Here is a 25,438-nt window from a genome sequence, read left to right as displayed (position 1 = left end):
AAAGCAGTGATGCGTTTCTACAATCAGAAAGTCATTGTTCTCGGGAGCAGTCCCCAGTGGAAGCACAGTTCAGACTGGAGGGAAGCAGAGTGGAGGGAAAGTTTAATGACCAAATGGTGAGCTCTTTTGAAAAGCTTAGCTGTGAAAGAAGAAGAAATGTGTCAGTAGTTTGGATGAAAAACAAGGTCAATAGAGGAGATTGGTATGTCGTAGGATAAGAAATCAAGAGACTCAGGATACAAGAAAGGGAGTAAAGTTTGACAGGGGAGGCCGTGGAGAAGGGCGTAGAGAGTAATAGTGGAGGTGTTTGGATGCTAGCTTTGAAACCAGGACGCGCGCAGCTGTGGACTGGCAGCAAGGAATCCGTGTCTGTTTCATCGCTCGCTTTGTTTTCTTCATGACGCTATAAATCTCTTAACTCCTCACAGTGGTTATCGTGTTGTGATTCACCAGCTGTTCAGATATTTGTGGCAAACACATTCCGAAAAATTATTTATATGAAACCTCCAGTTCTTACATTAGCTTGTTACTGTCGATCTATCTCAAGACACCACCACCTTTGTTTCATACAAGAATGGAACCCCCTATCTGCCCTCTTATCACGTGCTGTTTGGTGCAGACCTGCTTAGGCTGCGTGTTCATCGTCAGCATTGGGTGGGTTCCTACCTGAGGCTGTGAGTCACTGCTCTCTACCCATATTGCCATCCAACGGATGAGTGGTTATTACTAATTTTTCCACTGTGTTGATGGACTGAAACTCAAAGCTTGTTTAAAAGTTCGTGAAAAGAACAACACAAAGATATTTCTGTTAAATACCACATCATCTTTTGTGAAGTGGCATAATCATTGCTGTCATTAAACTATATAGTTTAAAAATCAATAACAACACCATCTTGAAAAGAATTAAACTGGAATATTGGTTTAAAAGCAATGACATCGGAACCAGTTCACGCCGGAGCCAGGGCAGCAGCGTAGCGGTCAGAAGCGGCCGCTGCGCGGAGCTCCGAGGAAAATCTTTCACCAGGTGGACAGGCCGCCTCCGCCGCCGCAGCAGCATCGTGGGGAAGCGCGACCCCAGCAAGCCGCGGGGCCAGAGGTCTGCGTACGCCTTCTTCGTGCAGACCTGCCGCGAGGAGCACAAGAAGAAGCACCCCGACTCCTCAGTCAATTTCGCAGAGTTTTCCAAGAAATGTTCCGAGAGACGGAAGACCATGTCGGCCAAGGAAAAGTCCGAGTTCGAAGACATGGCAAAAAGTGACAAAGCTCGCTGCGACCGGGAGATGAAAAATGATGTCCCTCCTAAAGGTGACACGAAGGGAAAGAAAAAAGATCCCAACGCTCCGAAAAGGCCTCCATCTGCCTTCTTCCTGTTTTGCTCCGAACATCGCCCAAAGATCAAAAGTGAACACCCCGGCTTATCCATTGGGGATACTGCAAAAAAACTGGGTGAAATGTGGTCTGAGCAGTCAGCCAAAGATAAACAGCCGTATGGACAGAAAGCAGCTAAGCTAAAGGAGAAATACGAAAAGGATACTGCTGCATACCGTGCCAAGGGCAAGAGTGAAGCGGGGAAAAAGGGCCCTGGCAGGCCGACAGGCTCCAAGAAGAAAAATGAACCAGAAGATGAGGAGGAGGAGGAGGAGGAGGAGGGAGACGAGGAACAAATGGCTCTCTTGTAATGGTGTGTGTGGAGTGTGCCTGTGTGCTCAGGCAACTGTTTTGCTAAGAATGTGAATTCAAGTGCAGCTCAATATGAGCTTCAGCATAAAAACTGTACAGATTTTTGTATAGCTGATAAGATTCTTTGTAGAGAAAATACTTTTTTATAAATGCAAGTTGTGGCTTTTGAGGGGCTACTACATACAGTTAGAGTTTCAAGCTTCTGATGTTAAATGTTTCTAAATATTTAATGGTTTCTTTAATTTCTTGACTTGTGTATGGTAGCACAGCAAACTCATAGATATTAGCATCAATAGCAACTTTTGGGTTTTCTAGAATGAGAATGTTGCATTTTTTTTTTTAATTTTGTAATAAAATTATATATATTTAAAAATAAATAAATAAAGCAATGACATCGATTGCAATTTCAAAATACCCATTATGAAGAGTATATATTCTGACTTGATTCATTTTCAGCTGGAAGTTTCCACCATTGTTGTGTAGTAACTATACTTAATTGGGCATTCAACCATTATGTAATTGCTGTTTTGAATTATATGAACTCTTATGTATGAATTATTTACCGTGTAGTTTTCTATTATACCACTAGGGGTCATACATAACATTGTTAATCTTCAGTAGTTGGGGAAATACACAGCAGTTTCAGCCTCTCGGTACTGAATTTAATTATATTTTAATAGTTAAAAGACAAATGAAACGCAGTGCGAGATGTTAATGAAATATTTCTCACAAATTATTTTTCTTACGCTAGCACTTTCTTGCTCCAAAGAATTATATTGGATGTATCCAAACATCTCTTCGAATGTGCAGTGCATTCTGAAAATCATGGAAATTATATGTAAAAGAGAGCTCCCTTCTGAATCAATTTTTAGCCCTGTGAAAGACAAGAATACAGATTCTGGAATGGTGAGTATATTCCATGCGTGCTAACTGCTAAGTTGTTTCAGTTGTGCCCAAATTTCTTCAACCCTATGGGCTGAATAGCCCACCAGGCTCCTCTGTCCATGGGATTCCCCAGGCAAGAATCCTGGAGTGGGTTGCCGTGCCCTCCTTCAGGGGTCTTCCCAAGCCAGGGATCGAACCCAGGTTGCCTGCATCTCCTGCACTGGCAGGTGGGTTCTCTACTAGAGCTATGTGGGAAGCCCACATATATCCCAGTGCATGGCAGATCAGGTCACATTACTGTGATTAAAAATCACTGCTTGGCAGTGCAGTAACGCGGCTGAAGATGAACTTAGCTGGGGAGAGGAATGAACAGTACAGATGCTGAAGCCGTGCAACTGAGGCACGTTTCCTAGATAGCAGTTAGGACCGCGGTGGAAGTCAGTATCCACCGCTGCTGCTTTAGATGGAGTGATGCCCTCCTACCTGCTTCCTTATAGAGTCCATCTCAGCTGATTAATTAAAAATCGCAACTTAATTTAGATTGACTTTTAAATGAACATTTTATGGTATTACATTTTTATTAAAGGGAGAGTGTGTAAAGTGCAGGCTATTAATGAAAGCAAGTGTAATACTTTTATGCTCCATAATTCATGTGTAATAATATTTAATATGCTATGAAAACTAACTGAAAGTTTTTAAATGGTTCAAAATTGAGGAATTAAAACAATCCTTGGTATATGATAAAACTTTTACTTTCCAACTCAGAAATTAGTGATCAATATTAGGAAAAACTATCTGTCCCAATTATATATAATCCCTTGGTATGTAACGAGTTATGTATTATGCACACAGAATGCCAGTGTTCTTGTCCCTATAGACTGATGTTCTTCAAAAGACAAGCTTCAGTTTTCGTGACTTGCAATGCCTCTGTTTCCCTTTCTCACATATATTCCGAAAGAAAGCAGTGAACACTTCAGACCTTGATTCTTTAATTATTTTATTTTATTTTTTGCTATATATACCTACTATTTTATAATTTATAAATAGAAATTCTGTTTCTCTAATTCCTAAAAAGGAGAAAAATACATTTAACATAATGCTAGTTGGAACAACAAAGGAAATTTAAAAAAATTTTTAATCATTTATTATTTTTACTTTACAATATTGTATTGGTTTTGCCAAACATCAACATGAACCCACCACGAGTGTACACGTGCTCCCCATTCTGAATCCCCCTCCCACCTCCCTCCCCGTACCATCCCTCTGGGTTGTTCCTGTGCACTAGCCCCAAGCATCCTGTATCCTGCATAGAACCTGGACTGGCGATTCGTTTCTTATATTATACATGTTTCAATGCCATTCTCCCAAATCATCCCACCCTCTCCCTTTCCCACAGAGTCCAAAAGACTGTTCTATACATCTGTGTCTCTTTTGCTGTCTAATATACAGTATTATCATTACCATCTTTCTAAATTCCATATATATGTGTTAGTATACTGTATTGGTGTTTTTCTTTCTGACTTACTTCACTCTGTATAATAGGCTCCAGTTTCATCCACCTCATTAGAACTGATTCAAATGTATTTTTAATGGCTGAGTAATGCTCCATTGTGTATATGTACCACAGTTTTCTTATCCATTCGTCTGCTTATGGACATCTAGGTTGCTTCAGTGTCCTGCCTATTATAAACAGTGCTGCGATGAACATTGGGGTACACGTGTCTCTTTCAATTCTGGTTTCCTCAGTGTGTATGCCCAGGAGAGGGATTGCTGGGTCATAGGGCAGTTCTATTTCCAGTTTTTTAAGGAATCTCCAGACTGTTCTCCATAGTGGCTGTACTAGTTTGCATTCCCACCAACAGTGTAAGAGGGTTCCCTTTTCTCCACACCCTCTCCAGCATTTATTGCTTGTAGACTTTTGGATAGCAGCCCTTCTGATGGGCATGAGATGGTACCTCATTGGTTTTGATTTGCATTTCTCTGATAATGAGTGATGTTGAGTATCTTTTCATGTGTTTGTTAGCCATCTGTATGTCTTCTTTGAAGAAATGTCTATTTAGTTCTTTGGGCCATTTTGTGACTGGGTCATTTATTTTTCTGGAATTGAGCTGCAGGAGTTGTTTGTATATTTTTGAGATTAGTTCTTTGTCAGTTGCTTCATTTGCTATTATTTTCTCCCATTCTGGAGGCTGTCTTTTCACCTTGCTTATAGTTTCCTTTGTTGGGCAGAAGCTTTTAAGTTTAATTAGGTCCCATTTGTTTATTTTTGCTTTTATTTCTAGTATTCTAGGAGGTGGGTCATAGAGGATCCTGCTGTGATTTATGTCGGAGAGTGTTTTGCCTATGTTCTTCTAGGAGTTTTATAGTTTCTGGTCTTACATTTAGATCTTTAATCCATTTTGACTTTATTTTTGTATATGGTGTTAGAAAGTGTTCTAGTTTCATTCTTTTACAAGTGGTTGACCAGTTTTCCCAGCACCACTTGTTAAGAAATTGTCTTTTCCCCATTGTATATTCTTGCCTCCTTTGTCGAAGATAAGGTGTCCATAGGTGTGTGGATTTATCTCTGGGCTTTCTATTTTGTTCCATTGATCTATATTTCTGTCTTTGTGCCAGTACCATACTGTCTTGATGACTGTGGCTTTGTGGTAGAGCCTGAAGTCAGGCAGGTTGATTCCTCCAGTTCCATTCTTGTTTCTCAAGATTGCTTTGTCTATTCGAGGTTTTTTGTATTTCCATACAAATTGTGAAATTATTTGTTCTAGCTCTGTGAAAAATACCGTTGGTAGCTTGATAAGGATTGCATTGAATCTGTAGATTGCTTTGGGTAGTATACTCATTTTCACTATATTGATTCTTCCGATCCATGAACATGGTATATTTCTTCATCTATTAGTGTCCTCTTTGATTTCTTTCACCAGTGTTTTATAGTTTTCTATATATGGGTCTTTAGTTTCTTTAGGTAGATATATTCCTAAGTATTTTATTCTTTTCGTTGCAATGGTGAATGGAATTGTTTCCTTAATTTCTCTTTCTATTTTCTCATTATTAGTGTATAGGAATGCAAGAGATTTCTGTGTGTTGATTTTATATCCTGTAACTTTACTATATTCATTGATTAGCTCTAGTAATTTTCTGGTGGAGTCTTTAGGGTTTTCTATGTAGAGGGTCATGTCATCTGCAAACAGTGGGAGTTCTACTTCTTTATTTCCAATTTGGATTCCTTTTAATTTTTTTCCTGCTCTGATTGCTGTGGCCAAAACTTCCAGAACTATGTTGAATAGTAGCGGTGAAAGTGGGCACCCTTGTCTTGTTCCTGACTTTAGGGGAAATGCTTTCAGTTTTTCACCACTCAGGATAATGTTTGCTGTGGGTTTGTCATATATAGCTTTTATTATGTTGAGGTATGTTCCTTCTATTCCTGCTTTCTGGAGAGTTTTTTTTTTTTTTATCATAGATGGATGTTGAATTTTGTCAAAGGCTTTCTCTGCATCTATTGAGATAATCATATGGCTTTTATTTTTCAGTTTGTTAATGTGGTGCATTACATTGATTGATTTGCGGATGTTGAAGAATCCTTGCATCCCTGGGATAAAGCCCACTTGGTCATGGTGTATGATCTTTTTAATGTGTTGTTGGATTCTGATTGCTAGAATTTTGTTAAGGATTTTTGCATCTATGTTCATCAGTGATATTGGCCTGTAATTTTCCTTTTTTTGTGGCATCTTTGTCAGGTTTTGGTATTAGGGTGATGTTGGCTTCATAGAATGAGTTTGGAAGTTTACATTCCTCTGCAATTTTCTGGAAGAGTTTGAGTAGGATAGGTGTTAGCTCTTCTCTAAATTTTTGGTAGAATTCAGCTGTGATGCCATCTGGACCTGGGCTTTTGTTTGCTGGAAGATTTCTGATTACAGTTTCAATTTCTGTGCTTGTGATGGGTCTGTTAAGATTTTCTAATTCTTCCTGGTTCAGTTTTGGAAAGTTGTACTTTTCTAAGAATTTGTCCATTTCTTCCACTTTGTCCATTTTATTGGCATATAATTGCTGATAGTAGTCTCTTAATGATCCTTTGTATTTCTGTGTTGTCTGTTGTGATCTCTCCATTTTCATTTCTAATTTTATTGATTTGATTTTTCTCCCTTTGTTTCTTGATGAGTCTGGCTAATGGTTTCTCAATTTTATTTATCCTTTCAAAGAACCAGCTTTTGGCTTTGTTGATTTTTGCTATGGTCTCTTTTGTTTCTTTTGCATTTATTTCTACCCTAATTTTTAAGATTTCCTTCCTTCTACGAACCCTGGGGTTCTTCATTTCTTCCTCTTCTAGTAGCTTTAGGTGTAGAATTGGGTTATTTATTTGACTTTTTTCTTGTTTCTTGAGGTATGCCTGTATTGCTATGAACTTTCCCCTTAAGTGTCCCACAGGTTTTGGGTTGTTGTGTTTTCATTTTCATTCATTTCTAAGCATATTTTGATTTCTTTTTGATTTCTTCTGTGATTTGTTGGTTATTCAGCAGTGTGTTGTTCAGCCTCCGTATGTTGGAATTTTTAGTAGTTTTTCTCCTGTAATTGAGATCTAATCTTACTGCATTATGGTCAGAACAGATGCTTGGGATGATTTCAACTTTTTTGAATTTACCAAGGCTAGATTTATGGCCCAGGATGTGATCTGTCCTGGAGAAGGTTCCTTGTGTGCTTGAGAAAATGGTGAAATTCATTGTTTTGGGGTGAAATGTCCTATAGATATCAATTAGGTCTAACTGGTCTAATGTATCATTTAAAGTTTGCGTTTCTTTATTAATTTTCTGTTTAGTTGATCTGTCCATAGGTGTGAGTGGGGTATTAAGGTCTCCCACTATTATTGTGTTATTGTTAATTTCCCCTTTCATACTTGTTAGCATTTGTCTTACATATTGCGGTGCTCCTATGTTGGGTGCATATATATTTATAATTGTTATATCTTCTTCTTGGATTGATCCTTTGATCATTATGTATTGGCCTTCTTTGTCTCTTTTCACAGACTTTGTTTTAAAGTCTATTTTATCTGATATGAGTATTGCTACTCCTGCTTTCTTTTGGTCTCTATTTGCGTGGTATATCTTTTTCCAGCCCTTCACTTTCAGTCTGTATGTGTCCCCTGTTTTGAGGTGGGTCGCTTGTAGACAACATATATAGGGGTCTTGTTTTTGTATCCATTCAGCCAGTCTTTGTCTTTTGGTTGGGGCATTCAACCCATTTACGTTTAAGGTAATTATTGATAAGTATGATTCTGTTGCCATTTGCTTTATTGTTTGGGGTTCGAGTTTAAACACCCTTTTGGTGTTTCCTGTCTAGAGAATATCCTTTAGAATTTGTTGGAGAGCTGGTTTGGTGGTGCTGAATTGTCTCATCTTTTGCTTGTCTGTAAAGCTTTTGATTTCTCCTTCATATTTGAATGAGATCCTTGCTGGGTACAGTAATCTGGGCTGTAGGTTATTTTCTTTCATCACTTTAAGTATGTCTTGCCATTCCCTCCTGGCCTGAAGAGTTTCTATTGAAAGATCAGCTGTTATCCTTATGGGAATCCCCTTGTGTGTTATTTGTTGTTTTTCCCTTGCTGCTTTTAATATTTGTTCTTTGTGTTTGATCTTTGTTAATTTGATTAATATATGTTTCGCCTTGGGTTTATCCTGTTTGGGACTCTCTGAGTTTCTTGGACTTGGGTGATTATTTCCTTCCCCATTTTTAGGGAAGTTTTCAACTATTATCTCCTCAAGTATTTTTTCATGGTCTTTCTTTTTGTCTTCTTCTGGGACTCCTATAATTCGAATGTTGGAGCGTTTCATATTGTCCTGGAGGTCTCTGAGATTGTCCTCATTTCTTTTCATTCATTTTTCTTTTTTCCTCTCTGATTCATTTATTTCTACCATTATATCTTCTAGTTCACTAATCCTATCTTCTGCCTCCAATATTCTACTATTTGTTCCCTCCAGAGTGTTTTTGATCTCATTTATTGCATTATTCATTATATATTGACTCTTTTTTATTTCTTCTAGGTCCTTGTTAAACCTTTCTTGCATCTTCTCAGTCCTTGTCTCCAGGCTATTTATCTGTGATTCCATTTTTATTTCAAGATTTTGGATCATTTTCACTATCATTATTCAGAATTCTTTATCAGGTAGATTCCCTGTCTCTTCCTCTTTTGTTTGGTTGGTGGGAATTTATCCTGTTCCTTTACCTGCTGGGTATTCCTCTGTCTCCTCATCTTGGTTATGTTGCTGCATTTGGGGTGGCCTTTCTGTATTCTGGCAATTTGTGGAGTTCTCTTTCTTGTGGAGTTTCCTTGCTGTGGGTGGGGTTCGATCGGTGGCTTGTCAAGGTTTCTTGGTTAGGGAAGCTTGTGTCGGTGTTCTGGTGGGTGGAGCTGGATTTCTTCTCTCGGTAGTGCAACGAAGTGTTCAGTAATGAGTTATGAGATGTCAGTGGGTTTGGAGTGACTTTGGGTAGCCTGTATATTGAAGCTCTGGGCTGTGTTCCTGTGTTGCTGGAGAATTTACGTGGTATGTCTTGCTCTGGAACTTGTTGGCCCTTGGGTGGTGCTTGGTTTCAGTGTAGATATGGAGGCGTTTGATGAGCTCCTGTCAATTAATGTTCCCTGGAGTCAGGAGTTCTCTGATGTTCTCAGGATTTGAACTTAAGCCTCCGGCTTCTGGTTTTCAGTCTTATTTTTACAGTAGTCTCAAGACTTCTCCTTCTATACAGCACCTGCTTTCGAAGACAATGGGCTGCTTTTTTGGGTGCCTGATGTCCTCTGCCTGCATTCAGAAGTTGTTTTGTGGAATTTACTCAGTGTTTAAATGTTCTTTTGATGAATTTGTTGGGAAGAAAGTGGTCTCCCCATCCTATTCCTCTGCCATCTTAGGACCGCCTCCAAAAAAATTTTTTTAAATAGTTTTGCTTGTGAGTTGCCTCATAGTTTCCCCATGCTTCCTTTGGTTCCTTTCTAAAACTACCTAAAATTTAAGTGTATAAGGAAGGACATTCAACCACATCTATCTGCGGTTTTTCCAGGAGTTAGTGTTTTCTCTTTGGCTCATAACTTGGTAGAGGAACATTTATATAAACAATGACATACACTAAGCCCCTTGAACCACTTGGTTATTCTCGCTAATGAACATAGTTTGCTCCATGCATAAAAGGAGCTTGTTTTACGGTTTAAAATATATTCCAATAATTTAAATATATGACCTAAGATATTGAGCAACAGAGAAAGTGCTGACTATGAAAAGGAACGACCTACTCACCAACTGACTGTGTGCTCCAGAGCAGGTCCATTCAGTTCAGATCAGTCGCTCAGTCATGTCTGACTCTTTGCAACCCCATGAACCACAGCATGCCAGGCCTCCCTGTCCATCACCAACTCCCAGAGTTTATTCAAACTCATGTCCATTGAGTTGTTGATGCCATCCAACCATCTCATCTTCTGTTGTCCCCTTCTCCTCCTGCCCTCAATCTTTCCCAGCATCAGACTCTTTTCAGATGAGTCAGCTCTTTGAATCAGGTAAGCCAAAGTATTGGAGTTTCAGCTTTAGCATCAGTCCTTCCAGTGAACACCCAGGACTGATCTCCTTTAGGATGGAGTGGTTGGATCTCCTTGCAGTCCAAGGGACTCTCAAGAGTCTTCTCCAACACCACAGTTCAAAAGCATCAATTCTTCGGTGCTCAGCTTTCTTTATAGTCAAGCTCTCACATCCATACATGACCACTGGAAAAACCATGGCCTTGACTAGATGAACCTTTGTTAACAAAGTAATGCCTCTGCTTTTTAATACAGTGTCTGGGTTGGTCATAACTGTCCTTCCAAGAGGTAGTTCAGTTCAGTTCAGTCACCCAGTCATGTCCGACTCTTTGCAACCCCATGATTCGCAGCGCGCCAGGCCTCCCTGTCCATCACCATCTCCCAGAGTTCACTCAGACTCACGTCCATCGAGTCCGTGATGCCATCCAGCCATCTCATCCTCTGTCGTCCCCTTCTCCTCCTGCCCCCAATCCCTCCCAGCACCAGAGTCTTTTCCAATGAGTCCACTCTTCACATGAGGTGGCCAAAGTACTGGAGCTTCAGCTTTAGCATCATTCCATCCAAAGAAATCCCAGGGCTTATCTCCTTCAGAATGGACTCCTTGCAGTCCAAGGGACTCTCAAGAGTCTTCTCCAACACCACAGTTCAAAAGCATCAATTCTTCGGCGCTCTGCCTTCCTCATAGTCCAACTCTCACATCCATACATGACCAAAGGAAAAACCATAGCCTTGACTAGACAGACCTTAGTTGGCAAAGTAATGTCTCTGCTTTTGAATATGCTATCTAGATTGGTCATAACTTTTCTTCCAAGGAGTAAGCGTCTTTTAATTTCATGGCTGCAGTCACCATCTGCAGTGATTTTGGAGCCCCAAAAAATAAAGTCTGACACTGTTTCCACTGTTTCCCCATCTATTTCCCATGAAGTGATGGGACCAGATGCCATGATCTTCGTTTTCTGAATGTTGAGCTTTAAGCCAACTTTTTCGCTTTCCTCTTTCACTTTCATCAAGAGGCTTTTGAGTTCCTCTTCACTTTCTGCCATAAGGGTGGTGTCATCTGCATATCTGAGGTTATTGATATTTCTCCTGGCAATCTTGATTCCAGCTTGTGTTTCTTCCAGTTCAGTGTTTCTCATGATGTACTCTGCATATAAGTTAAATAAGCAGGGTGACAATATACAGCCTTGACTTATTCCTTTTCCTATTTGGAACCAGACTGTTGTTCCATGTTCAGTTCTAACTGTTGCTTCCTGACCTGCATACAGATTTCTCAAGAGGCAGGTTAGGTGGTCTGGTATTCCCATCTCTTTCAGAATTTTCCACAGATTATTGTGATCCACACAGTCAAAGGCTTTGGCATAGTCAATAAAGCAGAAATAGATGTTTTTCTGGAACGCTCTTGCTTTTTCCCTGATCCAGCAGATGTTGGCAATTTGATCTCTGATTCCTCTGCCTTTTCTAAAACCAGCTTGAACATCAGGGAGTTCACGGTTCACGTATTCCTGAAGCCTGGCTTGGAGAATTTTGAGCATTACTTTACTAGTGTGTGAGATAAGTGCAATTGTGCGGTAGTTTGAGCATTCTTTGGCATTGCCTTTCTGTGGGATTGAAATGAAAACTGACCTTTTCCCGTCCTGTGGCCACTGTTGAGTTTTCCAAATTTGCTGGCACGTTGAGTGCAGCACTTTCACAGCATCATCTTTTAGGATTTGAAATAGCTCAACTGGAATTCCATCACCTACACAAGCTTTCTTCGTAGTGATGCTTTCTAAGGCCCACTTGACTTCACATTCCAAGATGTCTGGCTCTAGATGAGTGATCACATCATCATGATTATCTGGGTCATGAAAATCTTTTTTGTACAGTTCTTCTGTGTATTCTTGCCACCTCTTCTTAATATCTTCTGCTTCTGTTAGGGCCATACCATTTCTGTCCTTTATCAAGCACATCTTTGCATGAAATGTTCCCTTGGTATCTCTAATTTTCCTGAAGAGATCTCTAGTCTTTCCCATTCTGTTGTTTTCCTCTATTTCTTTGCATTGATCGCTGAAGAAGGCTTTCTTATCTCTTCTTGCTATTCTTTGGAACTCTACATTCAGATGCTTATATCTTTCCTTTTCTCCTTTGCTTTTCACCTCTCTTCTTTTCACAGTAAGTGTCTTTTAATTTCATGGCTGCAGTCACCATCTGCAGTGATTTTGAAGCCCCCCAAGATAAAGTCAGCCACTGTTTCCACTGTTTTCCCCTCTATTTGCCATGAGGTGATGGAACCAGATGCCATGATCTTCGTTTTCTGAATGTTGAGTTTTAAGCCAGCATTTTCACTCTCCTCTTTCACTTTCATCGAGATGCTCTTTAGTTCTTCACTTTCTGCCATAAGGGTGGTGTCAACTGCATATCTGAGGTTATTGATATTTCTCCCAGAAATCTTGATTCCAGCTTGTGCTTCTTCCAGACCAGCATTTCTCATGATGTACTCTGCATATAAGTTAAATAAGCAAGGTGACAATATACAGCCTTGACGTAATCCTTTTCCTATTTGGAACCAGTCTATTGCTCCATTAAACTCTCTAAATCCCCGTCTGCTTACCTTTGAAAAAGATACTATCTTCATCATCATATTTGCCCTAACTAATCTACAGGGCTGTTGTGAAGACTGCAAAAAAGCATGTGCTCATAAATTAGTAATAGCCATGCAAATGTAAAGAATAGTTATTGAAAAATATTCTTAGGAACTCAGTTAGGCAGTTAAATATAATCCCATCTAAGGACATGATTATGCTGACAATAATTGTGCTTAATTATGTAGTGAATTGTGCTAAAGCTAATGTGGTGGTGATTTGAGTGTTTTTCCTGTAATCAAATAAGAGCCTGAAACCTTGACAGCCTGCACGATACAGTCGTGAGGTACACGACTTTCAGGGTTGATGCTGCTTTTCCTTAAATTAGGCTGTTTTTGTCGGTCTCGGCAGGCACAGACAACAGGGAAATGGAGACGTACTGTTTTCAGACGGTTCAGCTCCAGCTTTAGATGAACTGAAAGGGGCAAGAATGTTAGCACATGAAAAGAATGTTGTCTGCTTAAGATGGGACAATTCTCTAAACCTCTGCATTCTTCCACTTTTTAGAACAGAGGGCGTAGTTTCAGTCTTTTTAAATACTATTTCAGCTCCATGTGTGAGATTCTATGGCGAGATTATAACAGATTTTAGCCTATCAGACTTATTGCCCTCCTTTTCCTGCTCCCATTTCCTTCTAATGTAAAGAATATAAAAGGTCACGTAGGTTCGGTGGTTGATGGTGTGCTTTAACGTTGTTGCCCCGTGTCCACCCGATTTCTCTAGTGTAAGTTTAACCCAGTGTTCCCACTTCAGTTGAGTATTTTACTCATTCAGTACCCATCTGTCTCAACTTCTGGGGAACAAAAGAGGGGAAGAAGGGAGAAAACTGGGAATATAAAAGATAACATCTGTATTCATCCTGTCTCTCTTCTTTATTATTCATATGCTAAAGCAGAGGATTTGTGGAGTTATTTCTACAGCTCTTATCATCCAGTATTGCTACAGGGCCCATGACAACATATTTTGGCCACTGGAAAATACTTTATTTTTAATATATTTATAAGCATTGGAGTAGAAACAATTTGTTTTCAAAGAGCTATTATAAAATCACTTAAAAAAGGAATTCTGTGGGATATAAGCATTCGGATACACACAATATGGGTGTTGGTTCTTTATAAAAATAGGAAATTTCCTTTCCCCTGCTGCTGGAACCTGTTTCTCCTTTTAATGTTCTTTCAAGCTGATCCAGACACAGGGTTTCCATTGACTTTGACAAATGGTACACTTTAATTGGCTCTGTGGATTGCAGAGCCAGAACACTGGATTGAGTTTTCCACTCTGTCCGTTGCTCACCAGCAAAGCTGAATTTGTTAAGCACAGTTGTCACATGATAATAATAACATGGTTCTTTGGAGAAGGTAGATTCACATTCAACTAAAATGTAGTAGACCATTTATTAACTAGGTGCATCCACCCTAAAGCACAAATAGTTTTCTGAATACAAGATTTACATTCAAATGTATTAGCAATCTCTTCCTTCAGGGCTCTGAGTACTCAGTAAGCCGAAAATATCTAAATTTGGAACATTCTGTTGTACTGTAATTATAAATGGTTTCTAGGAATTGTGTTAGATGGAAACACAGGTTCTTTAAAATTAGGAGCATTACCCTGTGATTCACGTCCTGTTATTCAGGTAGCACATTTGTATTGAGAGGTCCTTTCATGGCAATGATGTCTCCCAAATGCATGAAAGCAACGATGAAACTCCAAATGCTGTCTTTGAGCAGTCACAATAGAGCTCGTGTTTCAGAGTTCATTTTTGTTATCAAAGTCTGATCAGACACTCAGAGTTTCTCAGATTTGCACAAAATTCAAGCCGATGTGGTTGTCTGAACTCTCAGCCAACAGCATGCTGGCGGCACTTTGGTAGGTGGGCTTCATCTCTGTGCTGAGTTGGGCCTGCGTTGTGGCATGTGAGGCCTCTCCCTGCAGGACGCAGACTCTGGCTGTGGCAGGGGCTCTGGAATGAACAGGCTTCAGGAGTGAGCGCACAGGGGCTCTCTAGCTGGGGGTGCGGACTCAGTATTTGCAGCACTCGACTTATTTGCTCCACGGCATGTGGGATCTTAGTTCCCCGACCAGGGATCGAACCTGCCTTCCCTGCATTGCTGGGTGGATTCTTAACCCCCAGGGAAGTCCTAACCGTAAGGTTCTGGAGGGCAGGTGTGGAGATCTACGCAGCCTCCTAAGGGAAGCCTCATATATAAGCTTCCCTACTTATTAAAGCTGCCACCTGCCCACCTGCAGAGGCCGGCCTCCCTCTCAAGGATCTCCCACCCTTATCCTTGGGTATGGGGGCTAGTTTGCAAACCAGCGCAGCCCAAAGCTGGGCAGCAGGCAGGGGGACATGAAGGAGCTACGGGACGTGGCCGTAAAACCACACTGAGCCCGAGAGAGAATAAGCCCCAGTTCTCCAGGAGTCATTCAATGCAGCGCTCCGTGCTTGACACTTTTTAAAGCTGCAATAATATGAGTTACAAAAATTGAAAAGAAACCTATGCAAAAGCATTAATTTTTTTACTGGACTGAAAATAAAATTAACAGCTAAATTTTATGTTTTAAAATACATATTTCATTTATGTACTCTAGTTAGCAGTTTGTTTGCAGATGGGAGTTATCTGCCAACCACACCTTGGGTGGGACTGACCTGGTATAAAAGCAAAGAACTCTACACCGCCCGCGGCTCTCAGAGCACTGCCTCCTCTTCGTCTACTGCGTTGTCGATATCCATGATGACGGTGTTAAATCACGTCATCATCATCATCATATTAATTCATTCTAGTTTTTCAAATACTCTTTTTCTTTTGCAAAAAGTAAAAAGCAGGGAAGAAACTTTAGCAAGATTTCCATGTAAATGCTTGAATTATAGAAGGATCTAACACATAAGGATAAGAGATAAGCCTCACTTACCTGGAAAATTCCCAGGTATGGCAGGTTGAGGGAGGTCCTGAGGAAACAGGAGTTCCCTTTAGATTTGATGCTGCCAGATGTAGGGGCAGTTCTGGTTGGGTGTTTTGTAGGGGGCACAGTGACTTTCTGTGTGTGCTTAGAAAAAAAATCAAGTGGCTTTGTTTATCCATCAGAGTAGTGTAGTCTGCGGTTGGTGCTCTGTGAGTCTATGTCCAGCAGAATAAAACGACCTGCCTCTGAGCAGCAGACCAGTTTGTAGTCACGCTGATGTCAGCTCAGTTCCAGAAGTCAGAGGCTGCTTCTTTCGTTTTTGGTGTTAAGTAAGAATGGTGTCCTATAAAATTGAAAATTAAGCTGAAATCTTCTCCAGGATCTAAATCCTGATCATTTCTTTACCAAAAGCTTTTGCAAATTTCCTCTGGTGATGGTACAATAAGTTTGTTGAAGAGAATTTTTGACTAGTTTCTGTAGCCACACAATGTACATGATTTGAAAAAAAAAAAGTATTGATTGTTTTTGTTCATCAAACCATTCACAAGTTTCAAAACGTATGTGCCTACACACTCATTCAGAGTGTTTGCCATGTGAGGGTTGTCAGGCGTTCAGGCTGAGACTTTTAGAGCCATTTGGGAAAGGAATTTCAGTTATGTGGGCTCCACGTTTTGGGGGAGACTCTACCACAAAGCATAACACTGAGTTATTTGGGTGAAATACGTATATTAACTGAAGCCCACGCATCTTAGTCTAATGTCTCACGTTATTTTAGAACTGGCTTTTTTGGGGGTATTCTAATACTCTAAACACCCCCTGGTCTCCACTTGCTCCTGTGGATGATGGTTCCCTGAGGCAGTCTAGCTCCTGCAGAGACTTTATCCTACTCCTGCCTGTATTGCCAGCACCCGAGTCCCAGACATAATGTAGATTAATTCACATCTGTGAGACTTAACTGAACAGTTGACTAGACTAAAACATCTTCGTTTAAAACTTATGTTTGAACTTCTGGCCTTCTCTCTTATGAGTGCACAGTATGAACACTTTAAAGTTGTAGTCTTGATGTTATTTCAAATAGTAAATGAGAATTATAAAACTGTTTGGAATCTCTTTAAGTGTTTCTTTTTGGTGCATAAAAGAATAAAATACCAGCTAAATTAGCAATCTGAGTACATATCACACAATGTGTATTTGAATCTTTACTGTTGACAAAAATTCAATAGGAGTGCTATGTCTAAAAACTTTCTTTTCATATGTGAAACGAATTGCCAATCCAGGTTCAATGCATGATATAGAGTGCTCGGGGCTGGTGCACTGGGACGACCCAGAGGGATGGGATGGGGAGGGAGGTGGGAGGGGTTTCAGGATGGGGAACATGTGTACACCAGTGGTGACTCCATGTCAATGTGTGGCAAAACCAATACAATATTGTAAAGTAATTAGCCTCCAATTAAAATAAATAAATTTATATTAAAAAATAAAAATAAACAGACACACACACACACACACACACACACAGATCTGTTTCTTTGTACCAATTACTTTAGTAGATCAATGAAATCTTTGAAACTGTTAGGAAGCATTTTAAGAAAAAAACAAATAGCTCATTTGTGTTCTGATTTTGTAGGCTTTTAAAATAGTTTCTTAGCAGACATTGACCATGTCCAGTTAGGCAATACTTTGTCCTTAGAGTGAAAATACACATTTAAAAAATTTATTTATTTGTTTATTTGGCTGAGTCTGGTCTTAGTTGTGGCCCTTGGGATCTTCCTTCTGTTGGGGCACACAGACTCTCCAATTGTGGCACACATTTATATATATATATATATAAATTTTAATTGAAGGATAATTGCTTTACAGAATTTTGTTCTTCTGTCATACATCAACAAGAATCAGCCATAGGTAAACCCATGTCCCCTCCCTCCCAGACCTCTCTCCCATCCCTCCCATCCCACCCTTCAGCCTGTCACAGAGTGCTTATTTAACTTATATGAAGAGTACATCATGTGAAATGTGGAGCTGGATGAGGCACAAGCTGGAATCAAGATTGCCAGGAGGAATATCAATAACCTCATGAGGCAGAAACAGCCTCATGATGAAAGTGAAAGAGGAGAGTTAAAAAGCTGGCTTAAAACTCAACATTCAAAAAATTAAGATCATGGCATCCAGTACCATCACTTCATAGCAAATAGATGGAGCAACAATGGAGACAGTGACAGACTTCATTTTCTTGGGCCCCAAAATCACTGCTGATGGTGACTGCAGCCATAAAATTAAAAGACACCTGCTCCTTGGAAGAAAGGCTATGACCAACCTAGACAGCATATTAAAAAGCAGAGACATTACTTTGCTGACAGAGGTCTGTCTACTCAAAGCTATGGTTTTTCCAGTGGTCATATATGGATGTGAGAGTTGGACTGTGAAGAAAGCTGAGGGCCAAAGAATTGATGCTTTTGAACTGTGGTGTTGGAGAAGACTCTTTGAGAGTCCCTTGGACTGCAAGGAGATCCAGCCAGTCAATAAGGAGATCAGTCCCGGGTGTTCATTGGAAGGACTGATGATGAAGCTGAAACTCCAGTACCTTGGCCACCTGATGCAAAGAGCTGACTCATTGAAAAAGACGCTGATGCTGGGAAAGATTGAAGGTGGGAGAAGGGGATGACAGAGGATGAGATGGTTGGATGGCATCACTGTCTCTATGGACATGAGTTTCAACAAGCTCCGGGAGATGGTGATGGACAGGGAGGCCTGGCATGCTGCAGTCCACGGGGTCACAGTTGGATACAACTGAGCAACTGAACAACATTGTACGCAAGGGATCCGTGTGAAAATAAACATATAAAGCTCAGATCAACTATATATGCTTTTAAAAATGTGTTCGAATAAATTGTTCCACTTGGTGTAACATGATGTAGAGAAAAACATTTAAAGTTTATTTCCATGTCTATTCAAATCAAAGAACTCTTTCTCAGATGTATTTTAATATTTCACTTCCAGGAACATTTGCAACTTAATCAGAAAGGATATGAAATTAGCTACCTGCTCTGGCACTGTGTTTCTGCCTGGACTTGTGTTCAGAAGAACAGTCCCCAGTTAAACAAGGTGCTTGAACATCTCATCTCTCGTAAAACACAGCTTCAAAAGAAATCCTGGTAAGTGGGATCCTATAAATCCAGAGTAACTCATGGAGAAACCTTTGTGTTTAAATGTTAAATAACCTTTGTACTTAAATGTTAATCACACCTTCGTTGACTATGAAAAAAATTTATAATCTCAGTTCCAAAGACAAGGGCAGTTTCTATATTTTGTATTAGTTCATTTCATCAATAAATTGTTCTCACCTTTTTTTGGCTAGAAGAGCATACTTGTATTGCCTTTTGTCTTTATTGAAGGAAATTTGTTATTGATAACTTCATTCCCACAATTTTAAGCATCTTTTACTTTTCAAGTTGTTTAACAACAATGAAGTACAGATTGTTATCCATGGAGGAATGTGCTATGATTCTGTTTGTTTCCTTAAGCCTTATTTTTAAAGCGCCTTATTTGTAAAGCATAACAGAAATGACTGTTAAGTCTTAACTCCCTCCTTTACATATGGTAATTTGAAAAGGGAAAAAAGAGTCTTAAATTACCATGAAAGAGGGCATGAGTTTGACTGAGGAAAGAAGAATTTTAAAGGAGTATTTTGAGGAAATTGATCAAAGGATATCTCTTTCAGTATCTGAGGCTGATCGGAGAATTTGAATTATTTTTCCACTACTAATAATCAATAATATGTCACGCTATCAGAAGTTGCAAATTTATAAATTTTTCTTAAAATTAATTAGTTTTTAAGTCTCTGGCAAACCAACTCTGCATCAACAATTTGTACAAATTTTGTCCATTTCTTATGGACAAAAACTATTTTCCCAGTTTCATTTTGATGTTTTTGGGGATTCTAGATCAAGTAAAGATTTCTGGAGAATAGCTTAGAGCATGTCTAATTTCCTTGAAATAGCCTATTTTAGAGTCTTGGGAGACTCTAACTTGATATAAAAATAAATTAAATTTCAATATAAAAGTAAATATTGCATAACATTGTCAAGTTTATTTTCAAAATATTCTAATAATTTCCAACTAAACATGTTTAGATAAGTGCAGTGGCTGATTAAGAATCTAATTTTCAATGTATGGCAAAACCAATACAGTATTGTAAAGTAAAATAAAGTAAAAATAAAAATTTAATAAAAAAAAAGAAAGTCAAGAAATTATTTCTTTTACCAATTTTCATTTTCACTCTATTATCAATATTTAATTTAATTTTTCAGTGATTTGTCTTTGAAAGTGAAAGTAGCTTGCTGCTGCTAAGTCGCTTCAGTCGTGTCCGACTCTGTGCAACCCCATAGACGGCAGCCCACTAGGCTCCCCGTCCCTGGGATTCTCCGGGCAAGAGCACTGGAATGGGTTGCCATTTCCTTCTCCAATGCATGAAAGTGAAAAGTGAAAGTGAGGTCGCTCAGTTGTGCCCGACTCTTCACAACCCCATGGACTGCAGCCTACCAGGCTCCTCCGTCCATGGGATTTTCCAGGCAAGAGTACTGGAGTGGGTTGCCATTGCCTTCTCTGGAAAGTAGCTTAGTTGTGTCCAACTCTTTGTGACCACATGGACTAAACGATCCATGGAATTTTCTAGGCCAGAATACTGGAGTGGGTAGCCTTTCCCTTCTCCAGCGGATCTTCCCAACCCAGGGATTGAACCAGGCTCTCCTGTGTTCCAGTTGCAGTCTTTACTGACTGAGCTATCAGGGAAGCCCTCAGGGATGTCTCTTTAAGATTTTTAAAATAACTTAGTATTTTACAAATTTAGGGATTTGGGAGGTTATACACGATTATTCTTACTTTCGGAGAGAGTACTTACTCCAGTACTCTCGCCTGGAAAATCCCATGGACGGGGGAGCCTGGTGGGCTGCAGTCCATGGGGTCGCGGAGAGTCGGGCATGACTGAGCGACCTCACTTTCACTTTTCACTTTCATGCATTGGAGAAGGAAATGGCAACCCACTCCAGTGTTCTTACCTGGAGAATCCCAGGGATGGGGAAGCCTGGTGGGATGCCATCTATGGGGTCACACAGAGTCGGACACAACTGAAGTGACTTAGCAGCAGCAGCATTCTTACTTGACAGATGAAGAAATCAAGGCCAAGTTCACAGACCCCGTGGTGACGGGAACCAGGTGTCAGGGCCCAGCACAGCACTCTTCCCGGCATTTCGTCCTGCTTTCACTCTGGCTGCCTTGCTTAGGAGACTGTTTTGAGGCTTCGTGACACCGAACCCTGACTTCTTTTTCTGGGAGGACATTGTGGGAACCGAGTGTGGGAGGGCAAGGCAGCAGTCAGACAGTGCTGAATGAGCAGAAGAGCACATTGAAAAAACAGTAAGGCGCAGTGACTGTGATGGAACGGAAAAGGTAGTTGTTTAAAAGAGCACTGCCGAAGAGTTTTCTGTTTTTTATATTTACTGTGTTTAAAAATTAATTAATTTGTTGCTTTTAGTTTTGGTTGCACTGGGTCATCACTGCAATGGGGCTTCTCTCTAGCTGCGGAGCGGGGGCCACTCTCCAGCTGTGCTGGGCCTCACTCCATGGCTGGAGTGGGGGCCACTCTCCAGCTGTGCTGGGGCCTCACGCCATGGCTTATCTTGCTGTGGCCCCTGGGCTCTGGGCCACAGGCTTCAGTCAGCTCAGTCCTCAGTCGCGTCCGACTCTGCGACCCCATGGACTGCAGCACGCCAGCTTCCCTGTCTATCACCAGCTCCTGGAGTTTACTCAAACTCATGTCCATTGAGTTGGTGATGCCATTCAACCATCTCATCCTCTGTCGTCCCCTTCTCCTCCTGCCTTCAATCTTTTCCAGCATCAGGGTCTTTCCCAATGAGTCAGTTCTTTGCATCAGGTCGACAAAATATTGGAGTCTCAGCTTCAGCATCAGTCCTTCCACTGGGATGGACTGGACTGGTCTCCTTTAGGATGGACTGGTTGGACCTCCTTGCAGTCCAAGGGACTCTCAAGAATCTTCTCCAACATCACAGTTCAAAAGCATCAGTTCTCTGGTGCTCAGCTTTCATTATGGTCCAACCCTCACGTCCATACATGACTACTGGAAAAACCATGGCTTTGACTAGATGGACCTTTGACAGCAGAGTTATGTCTCAGCTTTTTAATATGCTGTCTAGGTTCCAAGGAGCAACTGTCTTTTAATTTCATGGCTACAGTCACCATCTGCAGTGATTTTGGAGCCCACAAAAATAAAGTCTGACACTGTTTCCACTTTTTCCCCATCTATTTGCCATGAAGTGATGGGACTGAATACCATGATCTTAGTTTTTTGAATGTTGAGTTTTAGGTCAGCTTTTTTCACTCTTCTCTTTCACTTTTGTCAAGAGACTCTTCAGTTCCTTTTTGCTTTCTGCCATAAGGTTGGTGTCATCTGCATATCTGAGGTTATTGATATTTCTCCCGGCAGTCTTCATTCCAGCTTGTGCTTCATCCAGCCCAGCGTTTCTCATAATGTACTCTGCATATGAGTTAAATAAGCAGGGTGACAATATACAGTCTTGACATACTCCTTTCCCAGTTTGGAACCAGTCTGTTGGTCCATGTCCAGTTCGAACTGTTGCTTTCTGACCTGCATACAGATTTCTCAGGAGGCAATTCAGGTGGTCTGATATTCCCATCTCTTGAAGAATTTTCCACAGTTTGCTGTGATCCACACAGTCAAAGGCTTTGGCATAGTCAATAAAGCAGAAGTAAATATTTTTCTGGAACTCTCTTGCGTTTTTGATGATCCAACAGATGTTGACAATTTGATCTCTGGCTGCTCTGCCTTTCCTAAAACCAGCTTGAACATCTGGAAGTTCTTGGTGCAGGTATGGTTGAAGCCTGGCTTGGAGCATTTTGAGGCTCTGGTAGTTGCAGCGAGTGGGCTCACGCGTTGCGGCAAGGGGCCTTAGTAGTTGTGGTGCCCAAGCTCGTTTGCTGCCTGGCATGTGTTATCTTCCCAGACCAGGGACCTAACCTGTGCTCCCTGCATTGGCAGGTGGATTCTTATCTACTGCGTGACAAGGAAAGTCCTATTTACTGTTTTTTTAAGAAAAGAATTTAATTTTTCTTTTTAAATGATGTCTCTAGTAAACAGAAATAACCCATTGACATTAAAATTTTTTGTCTTTTTAAGTTAGCAATTTGACTATTAGGCAAGTTTTCTGTTAATTATAATGATAACATTATACCACGTATTAAAAAAAAAAACTTTTCTTTTTAAAAGTCTTTATTTATGTGACCACCTATGTAGTTTTCAAGAGGTTATAATTCCAGACAAAACCAAACAAAATCAAATCAGAAATGTTTTTGTATTTCTGGAGAAACTTTATTATTCATTTTGTGTACTCTGAAGTTTAGGTACATGTGAAAAATTTTTTAAATGGACTAAACATATTTAGGATTATGCAAAGATACTGAGGCTTCAGACCCTGATAGTAAATTAAGACTCTGTTAGGAAGGGGATGACAGAGGATGAGATGGTTGGATGACATCACCGACTCGATTGACGTGAGTTTTGAGCAAGCTCCAGGAGTTGGTGATGGACAGCGAGGCCTGGCTTACTACAGTCCATGGGGTTGCAAAGAGTTGGATGTGACTGAGCTGAACTGAGGATTTGCTGGACCTTAGAACTGTGACACTTGGTAGAGGGTATCTTTGGTTAGGGCCTGAAATCCAATGCAAGTCACTATTACAAGGAGTAACACAAGCGATTTCATTTTCCGTGCATGTCTGTACAGTATCACACAATAGAACAATGATCAGAGATTTAAAATGCAGAGGGAGACCATTTAACTGATGGATCAGAAGAAATTCCTTAATTAATAGTGGCAAAAGTGCTCGGGCCAATACTAGTGAGTGGTTCTCATCTGCTGCCCATTTCTGATGCTGTCCATCAACAGATAATTCATCCCATATATTCCCACCTGACTTCTTATAACCCCCTTTATAAAGATCATGCCACACAAAAGGAAAGACACAGAAATGAGTGGTTTCAGCAGAGGCTGGAGAAGAGCAGTCCCAAGATGCATGAAAAGGCAGGAGAGACTCACAGAATTAGAGCCACCTCTGGTCAGTGGGGGACAGGGGAAAACTGAGGAGAGGAAACACACGCAGAACAGTGAATTGTAAAGCAGGGTGAAGACCTGGAGAAACAGGAATGCTGAGCCCCTCCCCGTGCCCCACACCAGCCTTCAGGTCGGAAGTTTGACTGGCTTGTGCCGCGGATCAGCTGCTGTAAGGCAGCGTTCCATGGAATATGCTTAAACGTCGCGTGATGCTTCTTCCTCTGAATGCTCCACCCTGTGGTCTGGCCTTTTACAAACTGCACCACTTGCTCTGGGGAGATGGCTCAAGCCAGCACCAAAGGCTTTCTCATCCAACATGAAAATAATGAATTGTGTTTATAATTGAATTATTAGCCAATGAGGACTGCTGAGAAATGCAGCATGGCATTTCAAAAGAGCAATGTAACCTATAAAATTATACCTCCCAAAGCAAAATAGCCGATCTAACCGCACCGTGAATGTATTCTGAAAATGCTTGACAATTTAAAATTACACCAACGTGGCAAGTGTTTTCCAGACGTAGAGTGTTCGTGTTTGCATCGAAATAAATTAAAGAAAGCCCTGGCCAGCAAGGCCTTTACTTCTGGCCTCATTGCTGACCTCCACGATGTCTGTCTCCCTGAACCCTGGTAATTATAATGTCATGTGACAGTCTAACCAGCACCATCCAGATGTAAGTTTTCACCACTAATCCTCTTCATTCTTCGTGAGCTGAGATGTCAGGTTAGGTCCTCAGTCTTCTGATTCATTTCCTGGGTTTCTTATCAATCCTTTAATCCTCTGAGCTAAATATAAACATTTATCTGTATCAAGGATAAGTATACAATTTATGCTTCGCTCCCTAATGGCACAGTGAGAGAAACAGTCAGCTTCAAATCTAACGCCTGAGTTTTTTTCTCTGGCTCTCGGTCTAATTTTGATTGGGTCACATAACCCCCATGAACAGCGTCTGTTCATGTTAGATAGAGGTAATAGCCATCATAAAGAAAGGTAAGTAACGTGAAGGTGAAGACACTTTTTATACCGAGTCTTCCCCTAATCCTTCATTTCCTGCTAGTCCAGATCTGAATTAATTTTTTCCCAGACGCCTACCTACTGAATTTCTGTCTCCATGCCTGACACGTGTCCTCTCCTCAAGTTAACCTAATCAGACACCCGGACTCCCTCTCAGGGCCGTTTGCCGTGCTCTCCCCGCCATGGTGACACCAGGCTTCAGGCCCTTAGTGTCATGACTGCCAGCTTATTAACTGGTCTCCTCCCCTGTGTGTTCACTTCAGTAATCTGTCATGCTCTGCTGCTACGGTTATACCACAAATGTGATTATACCATTCTCCAGCTTCCAATTATTTAGTAAGGACTGTTTTTACATGGCATGGGGGTTGCAGCTCCAAACAGGGTCTCTTAATTTGCAATGATTAACAAAAAAAAAAAGGAAAAGAAAGAAAACAAGAGCAAACACAAAGACTGAAAGAAAGATCTTGCTCCTGGGATTAATTACCACCAGCCAGCCACATAGGCAGACCACCTGTCTGACTGACTGTATGGAAGCAGGCAATTAGGGAGCACCTCGGCCTGCTTGTTTGAAACAGCTGTCGTGGTCTGTCGACAACCCATCCCTTCATTCCCCCGACTTCCTTCCCTGGCATGCCAGGACG

The 25,438-nt window shown here is 40.7% G+C and overlaps 1 protein-coding gene across 1 annotated transcript in view; it reads left to right on the top strand.

The window, feature by feature from the left end:
• Positions 1-25,438, top strand: part of TMEM232 (transmembrane protein 232) — a 252,399-nt gene that overhangs the window by 37,268 nt on the left and 189,693 nt on the right. The window contains exons 6-7 of the mRNA XM_052643924.1: positions 2,432-2,586; positions 18,640-18,794. Of these exons, the coding sequence (XP_052499884.1) occupies positions 2,432-2,586; positions 18,640-18,794 (310 nt within the window). The remainder of the gene's footprint in view (positions 1-2,431; positions 2,587-18,639; positions 18,795-25,438) is intronic.

This window comes from Budorcas taxicolor, chromosome 7, assembly GCF_023091745.1.
Source record: "Budorcas taxicolor isolate Tak-1 chromosome 7, Takin1.1, whole genome shotgun sequence".
NCBI lineage: Eukaryota > Metazoa > Chordata > Mammalia > Artiodactyla > Bovidae > Budorcas > Budorcas taxicolor.
This window is presented reverse-complemented; position numbering and strand designations above follow the sequence as displayed.